This window comes from Chiloscyllium punctatum, chromosome 49 (assembly GCF_047496795.1).
Source record: "Chiloscyllium punctatum isolate Juve2018m chromosome 49, sChiPun1.3, whole genome shotgun sequence".
Taxonomy (NCBI): domain Eukaryota; kingdom Metazoa; phylum Chordata; class Chondrichthyes; order Orectolobiformes; family Hemiscylliidae; genus Chiloscyllium; species Chiloscyllium punctatum.
Genome location: NC_092787.1, coordinates 11409908 through 11433083, shown reverse-complemented (window position 1 = coordinate 11433083; position 23176 = coordinate 11409908). Strand labels below are relative to the sequence as shown.

Here is a 23176-nt window from a genome sequence, read left to right as displayed (position 1 = left end):
TGTGATGTTCGGGACCACTGGAAGAGGCCAAGACAGATCATCCATCAGACACTTTTGGCTGATGATTGTTGCAAATATTTCAGCTTTTTCTTTTTGCACTGTTTGGCCTCTTACCATCAATGAGGATGGAGGTATTTGTAAGTTTCCTCCTCCACTGAGTTGTTTTAATTGTTCACCACTGTTCATGATTGAATTTAAATTTGATCCATGATCATGGGATAGCTCTATCAGTTGTTGCTTGACATGCAAATAATCCTGTTTGGTAGCTTCAACACGGAAATTTCACTTTTAGGTTTGTTGATGCTGCTCCAGCATGCCGTCCTGCATTCGCCATTGAAACAGTGCTTATTGACTGGCTTGATGATAATGGTTGAGTGGCAGATATGGTAGGCCATGAGTTTGCAGATTATGTTGAAGTACAATTCTGCTGCCGTTGATGGCTTACAGTACCTCAAGGATGCCCATTCAAGTTGCTAGATCTGTTCAAAGTCTGTTCCACTTAGCACGGTGATAATGCCATACAACATGATGCAGAGTATTCTCAATGTAAAGGCGGAACTTCATCTTCAGAAGGACAATGCAGTGGCTGTTCTTACCAATATTGTCATGGACAAATACATTTGCAGCCAGCAGATTGTCAGGTATGTCAGTGAATGTCATGACTGTCAATGAGGACAACTATGTTTTTCCCTCTTGTTGGTTCCCTCACCATATCCAGCAGAACCACTCTTGAAGCCATGTTCTTTAGGACCTGATGAGCTTGATCAGTCTTGCTGCTGCTGAACCACCCTTGGTGGTAGATATTGAAATATCCCACCCAAAATATATTTTGCCACTGTCAGTACTTTCCCCAAGTGTTGTACAACATGGAAGGGTACTGATTCATCAGCTGAGATGGAAAAGTACATAGTAGTCAGAAGATTTACCTGCCCACATTTAATCTGAACCCATGAGATTTCATGGGGTCAGGGGTAGGAATCAATGTTGAGGACTCCCTCCTGACGATGTATCACTGTTCCACCACCTCTGCTGTGTCTGTCCTATGGGTGGGACAGGACATATCCAAAGATGACGATGGTAATGTCTCAGACAGAGTCATATTCATGTAATCACATCTTGCAGACAACATTAGGCTGCTCCTTGACTAATCTGCGAGACAGCTTTCTCAATTTTGGCACTATCCCCAGACGTTGGATAGGAGGACTTTGCAGAGTCAACATGGCTGTTTCTGCTGTCATCTTTTCTGGTGCCTAGGTCAGTGCGAGGCAGTCTTTGAAACTTCGTAGCAATTGAAACAACAAAGTGGCTTGCTTGGGCAGTTGACAGTCAACCACATTGAGGGTCTGGAGTCACATGTCGGGCAGACCAGGCAGGACTGGTAGATTTCGTTCCTTGAAGGACATTAGTCAGCCAGATGGGTTTTTCTGACAATTGACAATGGTGTCAAGGTAATCAGTAAATTCTTAATTCCAAATTTTTAAAATTTCATTCAAATTCCACCATCTGCTAGGTGGAATGTGAACCCAGATCTATAGAACATTTGTTGAATTTCTAGATTAATAGTCCAGTGACAATACCAATGGGCCAGCATTTCTTCCTAATTAATTAATAATAAAAGCTTTCATTTGTAACAACAAGATAAATCATTAAATATTCTATTTAGTGGTATTAGTCAAGTGACAGACATTAACCAGAATACTCAGAAAACTAATCCGAATTGAGCAAAAGGTCCTTTTGCATCTAAATTTGAAGCAGATGGAACCTCCATTTAACCTCTCATCCCAAAGACACTTCTTCAGTTCTGCACTGTATTTCTCTTAGGTTATATATGCAAGTCTCTGGAATGGGTCTGATACAAATGTGCAAACAGTCAACTAAACAAACCTAAATCAACCACACGTGCCAACAGACAATGTCCTTTTGTTAGAAGTACAATTCTACAGAATTGCTTTAAGGCAAAGGAATGTCAGGTGAGATTCTGCAGGTATTACAATAACGTCCTCTACTTTTAAAGGTTGCTTTTTCTTCATTCAATAAATGTGACTATGCTGAAGGCTGAATTGTTTACACAGCTGCTTGTCAATCATGAATGACATTCATAATTAAGATATAATGACATTGCACACCAGGGGAGTTGGAGCTTCTATCAAGTAGCTGTAAAAATAGGCATCAGTTTTCCTTGAAGGAACTGGCATATCCCAACCAAAAATCATAAAGCTTGAATGTCTCCAGATTTATAATCTTCTCAGCCTTCTTAGAATCTATTTGTATGCAATGTGCATAAATCTGGTTAAAATCTGTTAATTGAACAACTGCAGATTAATTTTGCTAATTTTTAAACCATTTACTCTTTTGTGCTCATAATCGACATGTACATTTTACTGCAGTCCCACTGTCCTATCACCCTTAACTTTAAAAAGTGAAGTACTATCACTCATCTGTTCCTTTACAATTAGAATTAACAGCAGTCTTTAACAAATTGAAATATATGAACGATCTTTCCTCAAATACTCAATGTCTCCCTAAACAAAAAAATCTTAGGTTTGCTTCTGTAAAGAGTCAGAAATGTTCATTCTACACGGAGATATTCTATCTAGTTGGTAAGTTAAAATCTCAACTCACTCTTAAATGATGTACGTCTTTGAATGGTAGATGTGGAACCTGGGTCTTTACGTATGGAAGTTCAGTGCTAAAGACAGCAGGGCTAATGATCTCATTTAATGTGAAATGCTGGTCAAGATAGAATAATTTCTGTTTCTCACCTTAGCAAAATCCCCAATCCTGGTTTGAAAAACATTAACCATCAAAACATACCAAATATGGGGTATTGCTAAAAAGTTTCAAAACAAAATTTAGTTATTTTGTTTGCTACAGGAGCAGGACAATCAAAATTCCGTTGCTAAATTTCATCTGTGTAGATCCATGGGAGTTAATCTTAAATTAGAAGTTCCAAGAACTTCATTTTCTTCAATATAAAGAACCTAATTGGTTGCAAAGTTCTTGGGATGTCATAAAATAATGAAAGCAACTAGGCAAATGCAAGTTCTTTCCTTCATAATAAAGAAAATGACATTCTTGGAACTTCTAATTTAAGATGAACTCCCATGGATCTGCACAGATGAAATTTAGTAACAGATATTTTAAATTGATGGTTTTGCTCCTGAAGCAAGTAGATAACTAACATGCATTCTAAATCCATAAAGGGACCAAAAAACAGAATTATTGGCTAAAATATAGTATTAGTTATTCTTACAATACAAATGCTCCAGAAAACGTACTACTCTACTGGAGGACAGAAACATGAAATTGTATGAGTGGACAACAATTAATTGGTGACTAACAAATGGAATTAAAAACAAGTATTTTGGAAGAAGGTCAACATATATCAGATTGGGTGAACACCTCAACCAAGTGGTTTACTCCCTGCTGGTTGATGACTTATTTAATTTTGTGTGAAGATTATTTATCCTTTCAGATGATTTACAAATAAATACTTACTTCTCTCTCGATTTCAGCCAACGATTTGATCGTTATGCCCATTAAATCAACTGGTTGCACCTGAAATCAAATTCAAAATTCAAAACGGAGATGTTAATAAAATACAAATCCAAGATAACTCTGAAGAGCACAAAATTATAGATAACATTAATCTTGATAAATCACAGTTATCAAACAAGCTTTATTTGACAGACTAAAACCTATGATTACAACTAATCGTTTTATGCATGGTTGCATATCTTCAGATTATTTCACGAAAATAAGCCCCTTATATTGTACTTTGTTTTCAAGAGGTCTTATTTATTTTGCTCATTGTTAAATGCTAATCTAAAATTTTACCATATAAATAAGTTAAACAAATTACTTTTTTACACATATGCTGTGTTCTACTCAATAACATCTAGATTGCATTTGTTTAGCACCTTAGATATGCAGAAGCATCCCAAAATGCTTCACTGAAGAAGGAAAAAGCCCACATTTTCTGGTGTTTGGAGAATTGAATAGAAGTTAGGTAAAGGGGTGGATTTCGAGAAGACTTCAAGTGAAGAGATATAGAGAGGAAGATTGATGAGGAAGTACAAGAGCATTGCGGTGAAACAGCTTAATCCATAGGTGCAGGACTTTTGAAAAAGGTACTGTTGTGTATATGGTCAGATTCAAAAAACTGGAAGGTATGTGAGCTCGTGTGATGTTGGAGAAAATTGCAGAGATATTTATGGTGAGTGGAAGGATTTGATTTAAGAGATAAAACTCTAAATTTTCTGTGTCGGGAGATGGGGGGGGGGGGGGTCATAAGGATTGGGAAGTCGGGTGGGTGAGTCAATTTTGGACAACAGACATTTGGAGGAGTTGGAAGAGGATGGTTGGTATTTCAGAGGCTGGTGAATAAAAGATTTGAGTCGACATACGACAAAAACTTGGAGAAGAATTTTCAGCAGCAACGGTTAAGGATTGCTGTGAAGCAGGTGCACTAACAGACAATGTTGCAAAGATGCAAATAAATGGTCCAGATGGCTGAACCAAGAATTTTTAAAAACTTGTTCCTGGGATGTGGGCATCACATGGAAGGCCAGCATTTGTCATCCATTCCATTTGTCTTCAAGAAGGTGGTAGTGAACTGCCTTCTTGAACCATTGCTATCTATGTGGAGTAGGTTTGCTAGGGAGAAAGTTCAGGGTTGTGACCAGGATTGGTTCAACTGAATGACCAAAAAGGGGATGTGATGGACACTGTAGAGATGGGAAAGCAGCAGTGTGTTCTGAACAGGAACTTCGAAGAACATCATCTTCTGCATGATAGAGCATAACCATACCAAGTGCAATAAGACAGGCAGAACTTAATTGACACCTGGTTCCAATAGAGCCAGATGCAGTGCTCACTCGTGACCTGTAGATACGTTGTTGAAAGGCAAGCAATTCCCATTCTGTTGCCAGAAACAAGTGCAGCCTTTCTTTTCTTCATTGCATCTTTGCTTTTGCTATTGCTGAATAAAACTGCATTTTTTCAACTGTTTGAAGGTTTCTCCATATATGATGCTCTCCCATTGAATATGAGAAGATGTTAGGCTACTCTGGGCATTAGGGAAATAGTGGCATACTCTTAGATTGGGTTTGAGGATGGAATGATGCCAAGAACAGCTAAACTGTGCAGCTTGGATCTTATAGTTATCGGTATAATGGCAGTCAATTAGTCAGGTGATGTGAAAATATTAAAAAAATTGACAAATGCATACTTGCAGCTGCAATGAAGTATCAATCATGCCATCCAAGTGCCCTCAGAAACATTTCCTTCTTTAATTCCCACACCTGCACTGTGAAGGGCAGCTCCTGGCTGGCAGAGTTTGATCTAGTGGACGACTCAGCCTTAAAAATGGCACTAGCACCGGGAAGTTGTGAGTACTTTTGCCATTGCAGATAGAAAGATAGGGCAAGATGGCACCAAGGAGGAGTTGTGCATAATTATGAAGCGAGCTGTGAATAGAGTGAGAGAACTCGCTCGGGTTCACATGAGAAATCCTCCAGGAAGCTTGCCAAAATTGAGACAGCCGATTTCTGGTAAAAAAAATTAAGCTCTTAGATTAAAACTATGCAAGAAAAAAAAATCCAGCCGCTCTACATTTATATGAAAAATGCATCTTGGTGGTAGATTGTGTACAGTAGAAGGTGCGTACACACACCGCCTAAATTCTATCCGCATTACAGGCTGCAATAACACAACCTTTTCTCATCTAGCACAAGCCCATATCATAAGAAATGCCCTTTATGAAGTTGGTAAAATAATTTATTGCTCAATGGAGATCGCTTTAACCATAAATACTATTTACAGTGAAAATTATTTGAATTTCAAGATTTCAAAACAAATTAAAATGCTATTGTAAATTCTTAGTTATTTTAAGTTTTGTGTCCCACGTCCAAAGCTTTGCATATTTACATCTGGATTTCCGATTCATTCAACATTCACCATACATCAAAGTTGGAAGATGATGGTCGGTATTTCAGAAGAAGAAATGAAGAAAAGAAAGGCTGCACTTGTTTCTGGCAACAGAATGGGAATTGCTTGCCTTTCAACAACATATCTACAGGTCACGAGTGAGCACTGCATCTGGCTCTATTGGAACCAGGTGTCAATTAAGTTCTGCCTGTCTTATTGCACTTAGTATGGCTATGCTCTATCATGCAGAAGTTTATGTTCTTCCAAGTTCCTGTTCAGGATATGCTTGCTGCTTTCCCATCTCTACAGTGCCCATCACATCCCCTTTTTGGTCATTCAGTTGAACCAAGTATTGACCACTCTTAGCATCCTGGTCACAACCCTGAACTTTCTCCCTAGCAAATCTCCTCCACACGGATAGCAATGGTTCAAGAAGGCAGTTCACTACCACCTTCTCAAAGACAGGCTTCACTTAGGCCTAATTTTATTACATGAAAATACTTAGGTTGGGCACTATTTGGCAAAAGAATACAACAGCAATGAATATCTTCCAGATAACACTTCTTGGAACAATGTCTAACAAAATGTAATAAAAGATACACAGTGCACACATCTCTAAATGTTTTCTCTCTCTATGGATCCTACAATAATTAAAATAAACCCGTTTTGAACTGGAACCTTCCTTAACACTTCATTTTATACCATCACCAAAATGAACTCCATGTGTTGTCCGAAACTTCCTCGCTGTTAATATCACTTCTCAGTGTTAATTTTGTTTATATATTTTAACCAAAAGTTGCTACTCTGACAGCTAGCCAAGATTCAGCTACAATTTCATTCAAATGTAGCATGCATTTGAATACTCCCAACTAGTTTTAGTGAACAGCATGGAGAGCAGCCATTTTATGCACAAAGTCACAAACATATCTGGTAAAGGGAAGTTAAACCAGTCAAAAATATTATTGGTTAAAAGTTAAACTTTTTGTTTTGTTGCCTCTGTAACTGATTCAATGTTTCAGTAAATAATGAATGGCAACCTTTGCTCTAAGTGCAGTATTGGCACCAACAGTTTCCTCACTATCTGGAATGCATGTAGTGAACCAAAAGTTATTCCTTTTTGTGTATCTTCAGCATACTTTGAAATTCTTATTATTGCATGACATATATCTGTAACTTACTTTTAATAATTAGGGAAAAGCAAGATTCAGGTTTGTAATTGGTCTTAATTTTGAAAGAGTAACAGATTTTAGTTACAGTGACACACTTACTGCTTCAATTGCACTGGAGAATTTTTCTGAAATAGTGAAAGGCACACCATCCATTGCTGAAATAGACAAAAATAGATAGTTAGTTCTTAATAATGCTTGTTTAAGCTCTTACTGTAGAGACTGACCAGGCGCAGTCATGGTCTGCCATGAACAAAGTTATGAATACCAAAATAGCTCTGGTTTAAATTAGTTCAGCTAACAGATACTTCTTCAAAATATACATCCAATGGAAATTTCCCTCACACCTTAAAAGGTGATAGTTTGTCATACACCAGCCAATTAAATTTTATCAATACAAATCTTCATTGTTAAGACAAGATATGAATAGTTTAAAACTTGGTAAGAAATTTTTTCAATGTTTGGTTGAGTCTTGAAAAAAGCTTTTTTTTAAAATTAAAAAAAGAACGTCCTATTCAATTAATTGTTCTCAAACATGGGCTGTTTGGAGAGAAGCAGTGAGTCTGGAGATGCAACTTATTTAGTAGCCTGATCCTTGCACTGTTTAAGTGTTAAAGCTGCTGGTGCAACTTTGACAATACAAGCAATTCTTCCAGAGTGCAAGTGCAACAGTTGCATTTCTGTGCGACCCTGTTATACACGAAAATCGTGCAATGCAAACAACACTTAAAGTGTTGATGATTCAAATCACATTATAGCCAACACACTTTAAAAGTTTGCACTGTAGAAACAGCTTTCTCTATTCATCCAACTGTGTTACAGCCAACTTGCGTTAACAAAAGAAATGTTATAGCAGAACTGACTGTACTGCAAAATGAAACATCAGATAGAGGAATTTGCAACTTCTTTGGTCACTCCAAAGCAGAAGGTAACTATGGTTAGATTTATAAATTCTATGCTGCTTTTAAAAAACCCAAATGTTGCTGCTTATGCTCTTGTTTTTTTCTCTATGAAATTTTCATAAGGAAACATGATATGCCAAAACATTTCATAGTTGTAACAGAATATTGTTAAATAACAAGGAAAACTATTCAAAAGTGCCATGACCTTGATCGACAGACAAGAGTCATAGATCCCAAGTAATGCAATTCCTATCAAAATATTAATGATGTTATTGTAGAACAATGTATTAGGAGACCACCTGCAAATAAAGCTTGTCCCTCAAGCACTCATTAGCCAGGAATTTAATAAGAGTTATTGGGAAATGGCCAACCATTTTGATGGTTAGCATGAAAGCTGACATTGATGATTTATGAGTGTATGGCAGGGAATTACTAAAATGTCCCAGAAATTTATATTGAACAATAAGGCTGAACTTCAGTAACTACCTGAAGCATCTCAATTCTGATATTATGCTTTTCTTTACAGAAATAACATCCTGTGCTAAAGTGGAGGTATGCACACTCAGTCATGCAGGACAGCCAACATGAAGTAATATTCAATTGGCAATAAGTTGAAAAGCGAAGATGCACTGAAAATGTCAAAACCTTTTCTCCTATCCATAAAACTACTGAACTGATCAATTATATATTCATATTAATATTCCAAAACAACACATTTAAGCAAAATATTTATCACAATTATACATGATGGCATTATGTTATTTCTACAATCTACCAATAGTAACGTTAAGACTGGCAATTGATTATCCAAAGTAGAAAATCTTTCATTTTTTACAAGTTACAAAAATGAAAATTAGTAATTTACTAAAATACAATGTTAAATCTCACTCATAATATTTTACTTACTTAAATCCAACTAGAGCAAATTCATACTACCAAATGCACACATTACTTAAAAGGTTTCTCAATTTAGTTAGGGCAAACATAAGTAACATAGTCAATACTTACGTAAAATATATTTTGCAGAAAAGATATCTGCCCATTTAAAGCAAGCATTATGCTTCTGAAAAAATTCTATCAATATGACAGTGACTGCCAACAAATGAAGGCAACATTTGGTCTAATGTGGCATGAGAGATTCCTGGCAAAACTAAAGTTAATGGGGATCAGAAGAAGAGGAACAGACAGTTAATGTTAGATCCGGCACAAAGAAAGATGATTTGGTTGCTGGAGGCCAATCAACTCAATCCCAGGACATTTTAGTACATGTTTCTCAGCGTAATGTCCTAAATCCAACCATTTTCAAGTATTTCAATTATTTTCCTATAACAAAATTGGAAGTCTGGACATTTACTAATAATTTATTGTGCTTGATATCACTCACGATTCTGTATATATAAGGCAGTCGTTGCCCACGTGCAAATAGTCCTGGGTGACAATCAGACTTGGACTAATAATTCAACAAATAACATTCACATCACAACTGCCAGGCAACTATCATCTCCAACAAGTAGCATCTAATTAACTAACTAAATAACTAACAGTCAAAATCGTGAAACCCTTCCAACCCAAAATCAGTGAGAGGAACCTACACCATTGGATTGTTCAAAAAGGTGGCTCACTACTATTCATCAAGGGCAATTAGGGACATATGTAACTATCTCAGTGAAGATCACATTCTAGAACATTATTTTAAAGCGTTAAACAGTTGAAGATAATCAGATCAGCTATGACCTCACTGAACACCAGAGCAGACTCAGTGGGAAAATGGTCTTGTTCTGCTCCCAGGTCTTATGGTCTAAAGATAAATTTTTATTTAAACTTAAACTTTTTTTTTAGAAAAGAGTTCTTGGTAGAAAAAAAAAGTGCATACCAGTAAATCAGGCCAAATTTTAAAACTGAATGAACTGGGAATAGTCAGAAAGAACAAATCATAAAAATGTAAACAGGAAATAATCTATGTTTAGAATGCGTAGTAGACCATGATGCATATTTGATTAAAGTACCATCAGTAGCACCAAATACTACCTAAATTTAGGATTAAATTTTTTTCATTAAAAAATTATTGCTAGGTAATAGATTGCTCTGTTTTAACCAATTTTACAAATTACACACAGGCAATAGATTGAAGATACAACATAAGTTATTTAAAGAATTAACATAACTTAAGAGAAATGATCAAAATAACAATAGTTATATGAACTTATTTTCTACACAGCACACTAACTTTAAGATCCGCATTACTCCATACAAAAACAATGGTATTAAATGTTGAAATAAAAATGCAAAAAGATGGTGAACCAGGGCAGAAGACTGTAAAAATAAGCTAAAAGTTTAGAAAACTATTGGGACTTATCCAGCAAAATCCTGCATGCACTTGTAATTATTTTAGTAAAGCACTAATACATGGTGCATTACACTTAGTTCATTCACCTAGCACAAAGGATGAAAATAAGGACATGCCACAGGCTCGCCATTTTAATTAGCATTCTACCAAACAAATGAGCTTCAAAAGAGCTGTAATTAAACAGGGCTGTAATTAAGTATATGCCCTTTATCATAATGATCATGGTTAAAAATGGCAAGTAGCATGAAACTGTATTATTAATCCTGTAACCTCACACTGAAATGAGTGTACATAGAAATCAGCATGTCAAGGCTGTCAAATTTTAACACCGTCTTTGTTGATATATAAAAAAAACATACATCCAGAGATAGTTCAGTGCATTTGATCAACAAATTCAGCAACGTGAACTTTTCAAAAGATATATAAAATTCAACTCTGAAAGAAAATATTTAATAGTCTTTTTAACATGAGCATGGCAGAATTCCCAAAGACATTATGGTAGAAAACAATTTATTTTAACCTGTTCAGAAGCACATGAAAAGGATGACCATTTGTACATTTTTTAAATCTGAAGTTCTCTTCCATTCAGATGGCTGCTCTTGATCTGGGACATCAATATAACAATCAATGCAAAATACCATATATAAAATGATTTTTTAAAAATTGGCTCATGAGTAAGTACATCTACATAGCTAGTTTTTCTGTTCAACAGCCATTATGAAACTGGATGAATATATGAGTATCATCCACACTTGCTGCCTTCAAACTTTTAAATATGGAAGTCAATTATTTGGCTTCATTTAATATGGTCGGAAATATAAGAAGATTACCCTTTCAGTTTCATAAGTCATTGAGAGGCGTTACAGTACAGAATCATCAGAATGATACAAGGGTTAAATTGCAAAGACAGGTTGCATAAATTAGTTTGTATTCCACAGATTGTGTAAGGTTGAAAATTTATCTACATCATGATGCTTATAACGACAAATGATTCTATGAGCTAGATACAGTTATACCGGTACGAAAAATCCAGGACAAGAAGGTATAATCTTAAAATTGGAGTTCGGTCATTCTGAAGTGAAACTAGGGGAACTTCTTTTCTTACACAAAGGATGGTGACTGAGGAATTCTCTCTTCCAATAGGCTGTGGATAATCGGGTTATCTGAAATTTCCAAAATTACATGACACATTTTCATTGGTATGGGTGTTGAAGAGCATGTAGGTTACAGGGTTTGGAGTACAGATCAACCACGAATTGTTTGAATGGTTAAACAGACTTAAGGGACTGAATGACATTCATATTCCGATGCACAGAAGTTGCAAGTGAATCAGTGGATAATATGTTATCCATAATAGTCTGATTAAAATTAGTTCAAATTATAACATAAAAATAAGATTATAGTATTTACATTAAAAAATGCAGAATCCAAAACAACTACTTATTAGAGGATAAGCTCAATGTAGTGACTCTGAAAAGAAACATTGGTCATTTAGAGTTAATTAAACCAGCAATGCTCGTGTTCTTGCTTAGAAGGCAAGGAGGAAAAAAGGAAGATATTGTCTTGCTGCTGTGGTATCAGACATTAAAATTACACTAAAAGCATAAAAAGTACATTCACAGTTCAAAGGTTTTGTGTACATAACTTCCCTTTTCTTTTGCCTCTCATTGCATAATTACAGAAGATGTTTCAACAATGAGTGGAGCCCAAAACAATGAGTCATAAATGTAATAAATTTATAAAAGTGGTTAGAATATAGGAAGTGCTGTCATCGAGTGACTGAATATCATAGGCGTGTTAAAGGGGGACCTCAATCGGCACATGTGAAATAAACAATTCGAAGAACATGCTTGTAGGGTCAGCTGAAGTCAGCTGTGAGAAGGCTTATCTGGAACATAAATGCCAGTCCAGAACAGTTGGGCTCAATGACCCATTTCTGTGCTGTGCATATTTTCTTCAACTGTATATTATACACAGTAACCAACTGAAGCTAGGAGATTTTACTGAAATTAAAAAAAATTAAGCACAAATAAAAAAAATCATTCACTTTAGATTTTTTTGTCCCCACATTGTACTTAATAAGAACTCAACATTCATAACCACACAAGTCATTTAAAAATTATAACCTGTTAAACATTATTTACCTTTTAAAAATCTTGCCCAACGGTTCAACATGAATGTCGCTAGAAAAAAAAAGCAGCCCCTTCTTTCTGAGCTATTAATGTTTTCCAAGCTAATCTTAATTTTAAATGGTGTAAAGCTCAAATGCACTTCTTTAAACACGATTACAGAACATTGTAAACAATGAAGAACAATGCGTTTTCCATTATAATTTTGCACTGCATCATTTTAAATTAAATAGTCATGAATGATGGAAGCAAAGAACAGACTCAGCAAAGCTACTTTTGGATCATTGCTTTATTAATGGTAATGTCAGTAAAATGAAAAATGCTAACATTGTCATGTGTAGCTACCAGGTGTAGATGAATTACTTCTTCAGTACTCAGAGGGTTACAATTCCACACAGCACTGAACACTTCTATTGTTGTACACAGAGAAATTCTACACGTCTACTGAAGGAATTCAAGTGCAATGCGTCACAAATTCCTGCACTCAGTCTCTTGTGCAATGAAGTGCAAAATACAGAGTTGTCATCCAAAAGTTAGGACCTATTAGCTTTTTGAGCTTTGGGCAAAATTCTCATACACAGTTACATTTTCATTGATTTTCTTGCCTGTAGAAGGTTGTAGATCTGTGTATTTACAGCAATCCAATGAAAAAATATGAACAGCTTGATTAACATCAATACTGTTTGTAAAAACAATCGTTTGAAAATCTTTAAAATCCAACTATTCTTCTTTCCAAAATAATGCACGGACGTACCTTGCCTGAAAATATATTGCAAGGATGTTGGCCCTTAAATTAAATAGTAGGATGTTAATATATGAATTTTTGATCTGTTAGGTTGAAATGCCCCTTTGCACTATTTTAATGTAGGTGCAATCAGTTTAACTTTAAATCGGTTAATGCTTCTGTTAAAATAGCAGAGGAAATTATTTCAGACAAATGCATTCAACAACTTGTATGCTGGCTTTCTACAGCGTAATTTCAGGGTCAAAGTTTTAAGTATCCACTTAATGCACAATTTCCAACATAAAATTTGAACCCAGGGTTCTCACTAATCGGACTCATTTTTTACATTACCTTTAATGAACATATACTTGATTGCTTTATCAAGTAAAAGGCCTCTTTCTTTAACAGAGTTCAGTGTTATAATGGCTTACTACATCACTGCTTTTTTTATAAAATTGTTAATTTTGAGAAATCAACTATGGCATGATACTGTAAGATGGAATGACTTCTAAATTGGGGAAATACATTATGTAATTTTTTTCAGTCAAATTGAAATTCAGCATATAAACCTATTAATATTTTTCACCTAAAACTGAATAATAAAACAATGGCAACAGTTATTACAACTGAAGAAGGATACAAGTGTTTTATATTTGGTATGAATGAATGATATAAGTTACATGATTGAAACAGAACAAATAAAGCCACAAGTCATCCAATGCAACAGATCCTTCAGCCTCCTAAGTGAGCTACAAATTTGTACAAAATGAACCAACAATTGTTCCCACAAATACTTCAAGAAAATCAAAATTCAAACTTGCACTTGAGAATATTAGTTCACAAATCATACAAAAATTCCTGCTGAGCAAGTCTTTAGATTAATATCCTTGCATTTTGATTACAGTTAAGTGCTTCTGATACTAATCCTACTGCAATCAGCAATCTAATTAAACTGTTGTTTTTTTTAAAAAGGCATTACTTCAATAATCTAGAAAGCTATTGAGCTTATTGATTGCAGCTTTCTAAACACAAAAGTATGTTAACAGGCAGTTTACTTAGCATCAACAACCTGCTTGTTTAATAGCTCCAGGAGTCCCAAATTGAAATTAGTTTATGTACTGCATCCTGCCACTTTGCATATAAAAATTAAACCCTTTGAAATTACAAGGGCTAATTAGTTAAAACCATATCAAGGAACCGTTTTTTTTTCCCCCCTCACTGCTACCCATTGGACCTGAAGCACAATGCTGTGCGTGGAAGTTTTCAAGGCCCAGGAGAGGAGCTGCTGCTCCCCAACCCAATAGATTGCTGTGACATGACAAATAAGCTCTGGCCTGACAGCAGCTCCAAGACATATTGTAGTTTATTTTGTCGTTTGGGCTTGCCATCTGTGCCATTCCAACTGAGGCCGTCTTTACACGCTGTTCCAAGTGCCTTACGGAAGTCCGTAGTCCCTGAATAGCTCCACAGCCAAAGCTAGTCATTAGTCAAATTGTCTAATGAGGGGGAATAAAAATTGCCCCCTATCCTGACAGGAAAAATTTTGGTGTTGCTGAAGCTTGTGACCCGTGGTATGAGAACTGATGATAGCAAGCTTCTATTTTCAGATTAGTTTAATGACTTCTGCTCCTTATGATAATAATATGGTGCTGTGGACATGTATCTTTTGTACAGAGATGATCATGTAAAACTAACCAACACAGTGCTAAGTAATCAATTCAAGAAATACAAAGGAGAAAAAAAATAATGTGTTACACTTCAACCTCATGCTTCAAAATTGAAAAGATAAGTGCAGCCCCATAAGCAAAATGAGTAGTAAAACAATCTGTGCAAATTAAATCTTGACATGACTTCGAAAATGCTGCATTTTTGAAGATTATTTGAGTACCTCTATGCACACATCCTTAAAATGTGATTATTTTGCATTCAGGCTTGATGTGATGAAAGCCTTTACAGATGATCTAAGACCTGTTGACCAAAGCAAGCAATTTGCAACTCCTTATCTCATCAAACTGAAGAATAAAGCTCGACTGCTGTATCCGCGGGCCTGGTTACCGTGGTTTGTTATCCGCTGTTTACTGCAGCCTGAACTTATTACATGGAACATTCCAGAACCAGGGACCAGGGGGCTGCTGGGGAGGTAAATCTCCCATTTAAAATGAATGGGTTGCTACTATCCATGATAGGTCTTGGAACGTATCCCCGCAGGTAAGTGGGGACTACTGTATTTGTTAACTGCATACTGACTTTTAACCATGAAATATAACTAAGATTAGTTCATTCATTGCCAAATCTTGGACAAAGCAAAAATAAAGATGGAAGTAAATGGGATTAAGAGGTTTAGTTAAGAAAAACATCAACAAAATTAAAACGATCTCCACAAATACTAAAATCTGAATAAATGAGCCTCCACATTTGGAAAAGTTAACTTCAATGCCAGATTGTTTGGCAGTAAACATCATGTTATTAAAATCTTAATTACGTTGAATTCGACAAGCTCAGCTTTCTCTAGCATGCTTTGTAGATTAAGTATCACACAAGTACTGCAACTTCATGCCATTATAATTGCTTTAGTAAGACACAGTCTTAGCAAAGCTTTTGGAAGAGCACAGCACTGACTTCCTAACTTTCAGATTTAGCTGTACTCATGCAATAATCAGATATTAATATTCTTCAAACATACAGAGTGCCACTTTACAACATTTTTTTTAAACAAAACTACAAATTCCAGTAAATTAGAACTTTGTTAGTTTTTTAAAAAAATGTAGGTACAATAGCAACTTTCTTTCGCTCATAATTTCTATTTTAGGATTTCCAAATTTAACCTTAAATTTTCGTCCTTACTTCATGTGCAATGTAATAACTAAGGATTGAAAAATATCCTGTTCAGAAGCATTGCAAGAATCTCAGATCAGTTCCATAATGCATTAATTGCACGTAAATATCTGTTCAATTTCACATTTAATACCAAAAGAAAAGCCCAACCAACCATGTTAAACTACAGATTACTACAGATAAAGACACTTATTAGACCTCAGCTGGAGTACTGTGCGGGTGCCACATTATTGGAAGGATGTGAATGCACTGGAAACAACAGAAGCAATGTACGAGAAGGGTTCCAGGAACGAAAACTTCAGGTTATGAGGCAAAATAAAATATGTTTGGACTGTTCTTGCAGAGAAGGCAGCTGAGAGGAGGGGTCCTCAAAATTGTGAGCAAGCTGGACAAAGCGGATAGGGAAAAGTTGTTCTTGCCAGTAAAACAAACAAGAACAAGATGACATTGATTTAAAGTGATGTACAAAAGAAGCAAGGATGAGGTGAATAATGTTTTTTTGCCATGCAGTGAGTATTTAGGTATGGATTGCACTGCTTGGAAATGTGGTGAAGGCAAGTTCAATTGAAGATATTCAAGAGGCCAGTGGATGACTATCTGATTAGAAATAGTGTGAAGAGTATGGGGAAAAGACAAGAGATTGGCATTAGGCAATCATGTGTGTACGAAGAATCAGTGCAGGCATCATGGGTTGAATGGTCTCTTCCTGCACCATAACAATTCTGTTATTCTGAGATTAAGAAATAAAGTATTTTGAGCATGTTATCACAACTTCATTGATAACAGCTAAACAAACAATCCAATTAAGACTTGACTGCAGTAAAAAAAACACACTGAAATGATAAGCAACTTAATCACAACAAAAAAAAAACTCTAGACAGAAGTATTTTGATACTGAACCAAATGTTAACAGTTCATCTAAATTATCCATGATCAATTACTGGAGATTGCCATTAGAGTAGGATCTAAGAGCAATACCAAATGGGATTGTTCTCCTTGGAGAGAAGGCTGCTGAGAGGTGATTTGACAGAGGTTCTCAAAATTGTGAGTGGGATGGACCAAGAATTTAGGGAGAAGCTGCTCTTGCTTGTTAAATACACAAACACACTCAAAATATTATAGGGATTAAGTTTCCTAAGGCTAATTCAGGTCTCACCGTCAATAATTCAAATGTCTTGGTAATAAGGAATTCAGTGAAGTTCGACAATCTGCTTAGACAACTTTCCAGCTTCATTGTGATGTAAAATTCTGTCATATATGACTCCACACAGTCGGCTGACCTCAGTTTTATTTTAAAAATTTTTATCAGTCTGAATTAATAATTATGATCTTTTTGTCAGAATTCCAATTAAACTTCATGGACTTCTTCAAGGATGTTGCAAAATAGCAATTACGAGCTCAATTTGAAAACTATAATTCTTTAAAAAGAGAATTTTCCTGTCTTTCAACTGAGTAATGACTGCCTGATTTAGATAACTTTTTTCAATACCATTTTCCCTTCCAGATCATTACATTAGGTTACTTCATTTAAAATTTGCCTTTCTTTTTGCAAATTCCACAACTTATTTTCAATTCTGTGACCTTCAAACTCCAGTCAGTCAGTCACTAACCCAGTTTATGAGCATTTGTAAAATCACACTTCTACCTCCATTTTACTTCTGTATCTTCAATTAGATTACTTACAGTGTGGAAACAGGCCCTTCGGCCCAAGTCCACACCGACCCACCGAAGCGCAACCCACCCAGACTCATTCCCCTACATTTACCGCTTCACCTAACAATACAGACAATTTAGCATGGCCAATTCACCTAACCTGCACATTTTTGGACTGTGGGAGGAAACCGAAGCACCTGGAGGAAACCCACGCAGACACGGGGAGAATCTGCAAACTCCACACAGTCAGTCACCTAAGGCAGGAATTGAACCCGGGTCTCTGGTGCTGTGAGGCAGCAGTGTTAAGCATTGTGCCACCGTGCCGCCCACCAATCTTCATCTTTGAGCCACCAGCACCACAAGAGTTTTACTTTAAAAAATATTAGCTCTATCCGGTCCTCTTCTCCTACTTGAACCCAGCATCTCTGCCTATTTCCATTTAATAATGCTTTTAACTGTTCATTATATTTCCTCAGATTAGCTGTGAGAATCGAACATGGAACTTAGAAAACAGAACTTGGTGTTTCAAGTGTGGAAAGTCACGATTCTTCCTAATGTCTTACGCATGACAATTATTTTACTATTGAAAAATGTCTGCATATGACTACATCCCAACTCATACAAACACTAGCCTGGATAGTTGAGACCAGGCATGCCCCCTAGAAAGATAGTTGGGATCCTTCAGAAGTCCAAATGCACTGACTCAATGGGCATTGCCTGAAAGGTTGAACTTCCAAGTGGACAATTGCTCTGCATGCTGGGAGTCTTGTAAAATATTTTAGTCTGAACAGTTCTGATCTATTAACTAGAATGGGTACCTATGAAGACAGAAAAAAATCTTTTGTAGAACTCCTCGAACCCCAATCCAACTTAACAAGACCCCACAGCCAACTACTGTTATGAAGTTGAAGGCGTGTACTGTACCTTTAAGAGAGAGTGAATGCTGTTTTGCACGGGCAACTTACAAACACCTGTCATATATGACTAGATAGTTACTGGAAAACTGAAAATACATAACATTTGGCTGTGAAATCAATACCTGAGTTGGTTGCTATTTTGACAACGATTTGAATTTAACCAGTTTAAATTATGTGCCAGGACACTAAAACCCAATCGATTTTGAATTTATTGTTTTGCCAATATCAAACCAATGAGATGATCCAATGTTGGGGGGGGGGGATGGATAAAAGGGCAATTTGAAAGTTAGACAGAGAGTAATTACCATCAAGAAAGACTGCCATTCAAAAACACTCTCTATCAAAGGTACCTTTCTCATATGAAAAATATTTGCAGTAAAAGATCTTTAGCTGAAAGAAGAAAGACACAGACGACGACAGCCGCTGTATGGTTTTGAAATTAAGTTGATGTAATTTTGATACTTTTTTTTATTGGAACAGTGTACTATTATAGAGTTGGAGACATATAATAAGCAGTTAAGAGAAAGGGGGCTTCGAGTTGTAAATAGTTGTTGTTTAATATTCACTTTTAGAGTTAAGGAATAAATTGATATTATTTTCTTTAAATAGTGGAATGTGGGAGTTCTCTGTCACTCATACTTTAACAGATTACAATGGGAGGTGAGCTTTTCTGGGTTTAATTAACAGAACAGTTCACCGCCATGTCGTAAAATTACCCCACTCTGTCCAAACCATATGATCTGATCCAACCTGACACTAACACCAGACCCAAATCTACCATACACTCTTACGCCTTCATCTTACCCACCTTACTCAGTTATCCACTTAAGCACCCAACCACTCTACTGTAATGGTAGAATATTTAAACTCCGAAGAATACAACATCCAAAACTAAAGAGGCACAATCTCTGGGCAGACTCCCTTTGTGGTCATCTCTGAAGCTTCTTGCACTGAGCTTGGAACAATCTACCATCAGATTTCTCAGAAAATTGGAGGATGCTAAATCTGTACATTTTGCCTGATCAGGGTTGAAATCAGGGAAGACTTGGGCCAACAGCAGTCTTTTATCACATCAACAGGACAGTATCTGATACCTGAAGTTCACTTTAACTTGCAGCACACAGTGCAGCAATGCCCCATTCCCGCATTAATGTTGAGAGTTGAAAGCAGAGAGGACAGTCTCTATGACTTTGCAGAACTCCTCTGGTATGTGCACAAGCATGACCCTCACCTTCCCATAGCCAGTCATTTTAACACAACGTCCTGCTCACATGCCCACTTGTCTGTCCTCGGCACGCTGCAGTGCTCCAGTGAATCGCAGCACAAACTGGAGGAACAACATTTCATCTTTTGACTAAGCATTTTACAACCTACTGAACATAATATCGAGTTTGGCACCTTCAAACTGTGAACCAACTCCTATTTCTTTCGTTTCTTTTAACTTTACTTGTTACATTCCTTGTCACTATATCTTCTCTCCCCTCCCTGACTGGGACTGTCTGTTCTTTCCAGTCTGGCAGGTAGACACACCATTGTGCTGCCATTCTCACACTCCGATCACTTAAATCTAAACTATCAACATCTTTTCTCCTCTAGCACTCCACATACCTCTAACTATAGCATAAATGCTGCTGCCTCCACACTTCACTTCAGCTCTGATGGAGAGTCATTTTGACTCAAAACGTTAGTTTGCTCTCTCCATGCATACTACCTGACCTGCTGCGATTTCCAGCATTTGTTCTTTTTCAAATGCAGATTCCAGCATCTGTGGTAAATTGCTCCTACAGTTCCTAAGGATTTATTTACATGTCTTGCACTCCTGACCAAGACACAGTTTATATCTATTTCCCAGAACTTGTTTATAGTTACCCAGCTGTTACTTAAAATACATTTCTAACGATACACTCCATTACTCACTAATTCAAGCACAGTTGAAGCTTACCAATACAAAAAACTTAGAAAAAGGAAGAAAACCAAAAAATGTATCGAAAATAACAGTATTTAATTGCTGTTAATGGTTTTGTTCGCCGAGCTGGGAATTTGTATTGCAGATGTTTCGTCCCCTGTCTAGGTGACATCCTCAGTGCTTGGGAGCCTCCTGTGAAGCTCTTCTGTGTTGTTTCCTCCTGCATCTATAGTGGTTTGTCTCTGCCGCTTCCGGATGTCAGTTGAACTAGCCACATTACCATACATCAAGAACATTTCTGAACTGACAGCCAGACTACTACGACCACTAGGACTCACAACAGCACACAAACCAACAGCCACACTCAGACAACAACTCACCAGGACAAAGGACCCGATACCCAGCATGAGCAAAACCAATGTAGTGTACAAAATCCCATGCAAGGACTGCACAAAACACTACATAGGACAAATAGGAAGACAGCTAACAATCCACATCCATGAACGCCAACTAGCCACGAAACGACACGACCAGTTATCCTTAGTAGCCACACACACACAGATGACAAGCAACAGGAGTTCGACTGGGACAACACTACTATTATAGGACAAGCCGAACAGACAACAGCCAGGGAATTACTAGAGGCATGGCACTCATCCACAGATTCAATCAATAAGCACATCGACCTGGACCCAATATACCAGCCATTGCAGCGGACAGCTGGAACTGACAACGAGCACCCGAGCTGCAAATCTTCTCACAAACTTTGAATATACTGCTAAATTGAAGTCTTTTTAAAATTCATTTGTGGGATGTGGGCGTGTCTGGCAGACCAGGATTTATTGCCTGTCCCTAGTTGCCTTCAATAAGGTGGTGGTGAGCTGCCTTCTTCAACTGCTGCAGTCTACCTCCTATGGGTTGACCCACAATGCCATTCCAGAGGGAATTCCAGGATTTTAATCTAGCAACAGTGAAGGAATGGCAATATATAGTGCCAAGTCAGGATGGAGAGTGGCTTGCAGGGAAACTTGCAGGTGATATTGCTCCCAATGTATTGACTGCCTTGTCCTTCTAGATAGAAGTGGTGGCAGGTGGAAGGTGAATTCTTACGCCTGTATTTGCCATCTGCATTTCCTATAAAGGAGTGCACTTTATAGTTAATCTTTGTATAGGGAATAATAATCGTGATGAATATTGTCATTAGGACATACACAGTTCTAACACTTGGTGTATTTCTAAGAAAAAAAGTGAACTAGAACTGGACCACATTTGGAAAGAAAATTAAAAATTAAAACTACTGAATTAAAGCAACATTTTCTTAAAATTATTTTCAAACACAGTTGTGACAAGTATAATTTACTCCCTGCATGTCAGCAGATTTAAGTTGACCTTCTCCTAATATACTGAAGGGCTAAACTCCCAGAATAGTTTTAAATTACAACTGTAGGCAACTTTTGCAAAATTTGAACAAATAACTGTTACCTGTAGCAAATGCCAACCTGGAAATCTGCAACAAATCACTATTACTCTTTTACTGCAGAGGATCCAGAATTAATTTGTTTAAAAATTGATTTTCCTCACTTTCTTCCCTCCCCTGAAAAATGGGTGGAAAATTGTTCTTTATTTCTTGTTTTGTAAGCATCCATGCTATCCATGAACTTCTGCTATGGCTTTGGCACCTGCAACAATGCAAATAAATTTCAAAGACATCTATACTACGATTTTCTCCATAGCACTAGGTACACTACAGTAGCATGCTGGTCTCTGGGGAAAAAAGAAGCCTGGTGTTGTTGTTCAGATGCTAGCTGTCTTCAAAGACAGACCTACATTGTCAAGGAAGATAATTTTTTTCATGCGGGATGATTCTGAAGAAAGTATTGTTTTGTTGCACAGGTACTTTACACTTAACGATGGACTATGTTTTATGTTCCTTAAATCCTTCTTCTCCAATCCACTACTTGAAACTGTGCTGCCATCCTCTTATCAGTTTACCTCATGTCAGAATACAAAGTGTCTAATCTACTGCTAGAATCACAAACCACGCATGTTAGTACAAAACAGACACCCATCCTTTAAGTAAATGTAAAGACCACTGATATCTAAATCACAGCTTCCAGCAGATTTAAAAGCTTCTGCTCTCAATTCCTGTCAAATTCTCAAGTCCTTCAGGCTTCCTCATGAGGCTTCTGCATGGTCTGGCCCTTGAAGGTTGCTGCTGCATTTTCGCCACAGGCAGCAAATGGAATTTCCCCGCTGTGCTTCAATAATGTACCCCATGCCTGCCCAATGTACATGTGTTATTTAAATTCAGTCCAAGATGATTAGGTACCAAGGTGTGGCCCAGAAACAACAAACCTGCAGTGATTTGTACCTAAATTGTTCCTGGACAGCACTGGGAGAGGAATATTGATCCTAGGCTCATTCTACTACAAAAAAGTAGTCTCTGAATAGCTGTCATGGCACAGGTCCATCACTATAAAGACAACAGATGTGACTTCATGCAAAATGCACACCTCGTGATTGATGTGAGCTACAGAAAAGCCAACTTTATTTTACGTTCTGGTCAGATTGAACTGCAGTGCTATTTTGTAACTGCATTAGCAAATCTCACATTTAGAACTGTGACTATTGCAGTGTGAAGCTAAAGTCCAATTTTATCTTGGAGCTTT

At 36.9% G+C, this 23176-nt stretch overlaps 1 protein-coding gene across 4 annotated transcripts in view; it reads right to left on the bottom strand.

Annotated features, from left to right (window-relative positions):
• Window positions 1–23176, bottom strand: part of mvb12ba (multivesicular body subunit 12Ba) — a 182846-nt gene that overhangs the window by 44888 nt on the left and 114782 nt on the right. For all 4 annotated transcript variants that reach the window (XM_072566306.1, XM_072566305.1, XM_072566303.1 and 1 more), the window contains exons 8-9: window positions 7197–7252; window positions 3499–3558 (exon numbers count right to left, since the gene is read on the bottom strand). In XM_072566306.1, coding sequence (XP_072422407.1) covers window positions 3499–3558; window positions 7197–7252 — 116 coding nt within the window. The remainder of the gene's footprint in view (window positions 1–3498; window positions 3559–7196; window positions 7253–23176) is intronic.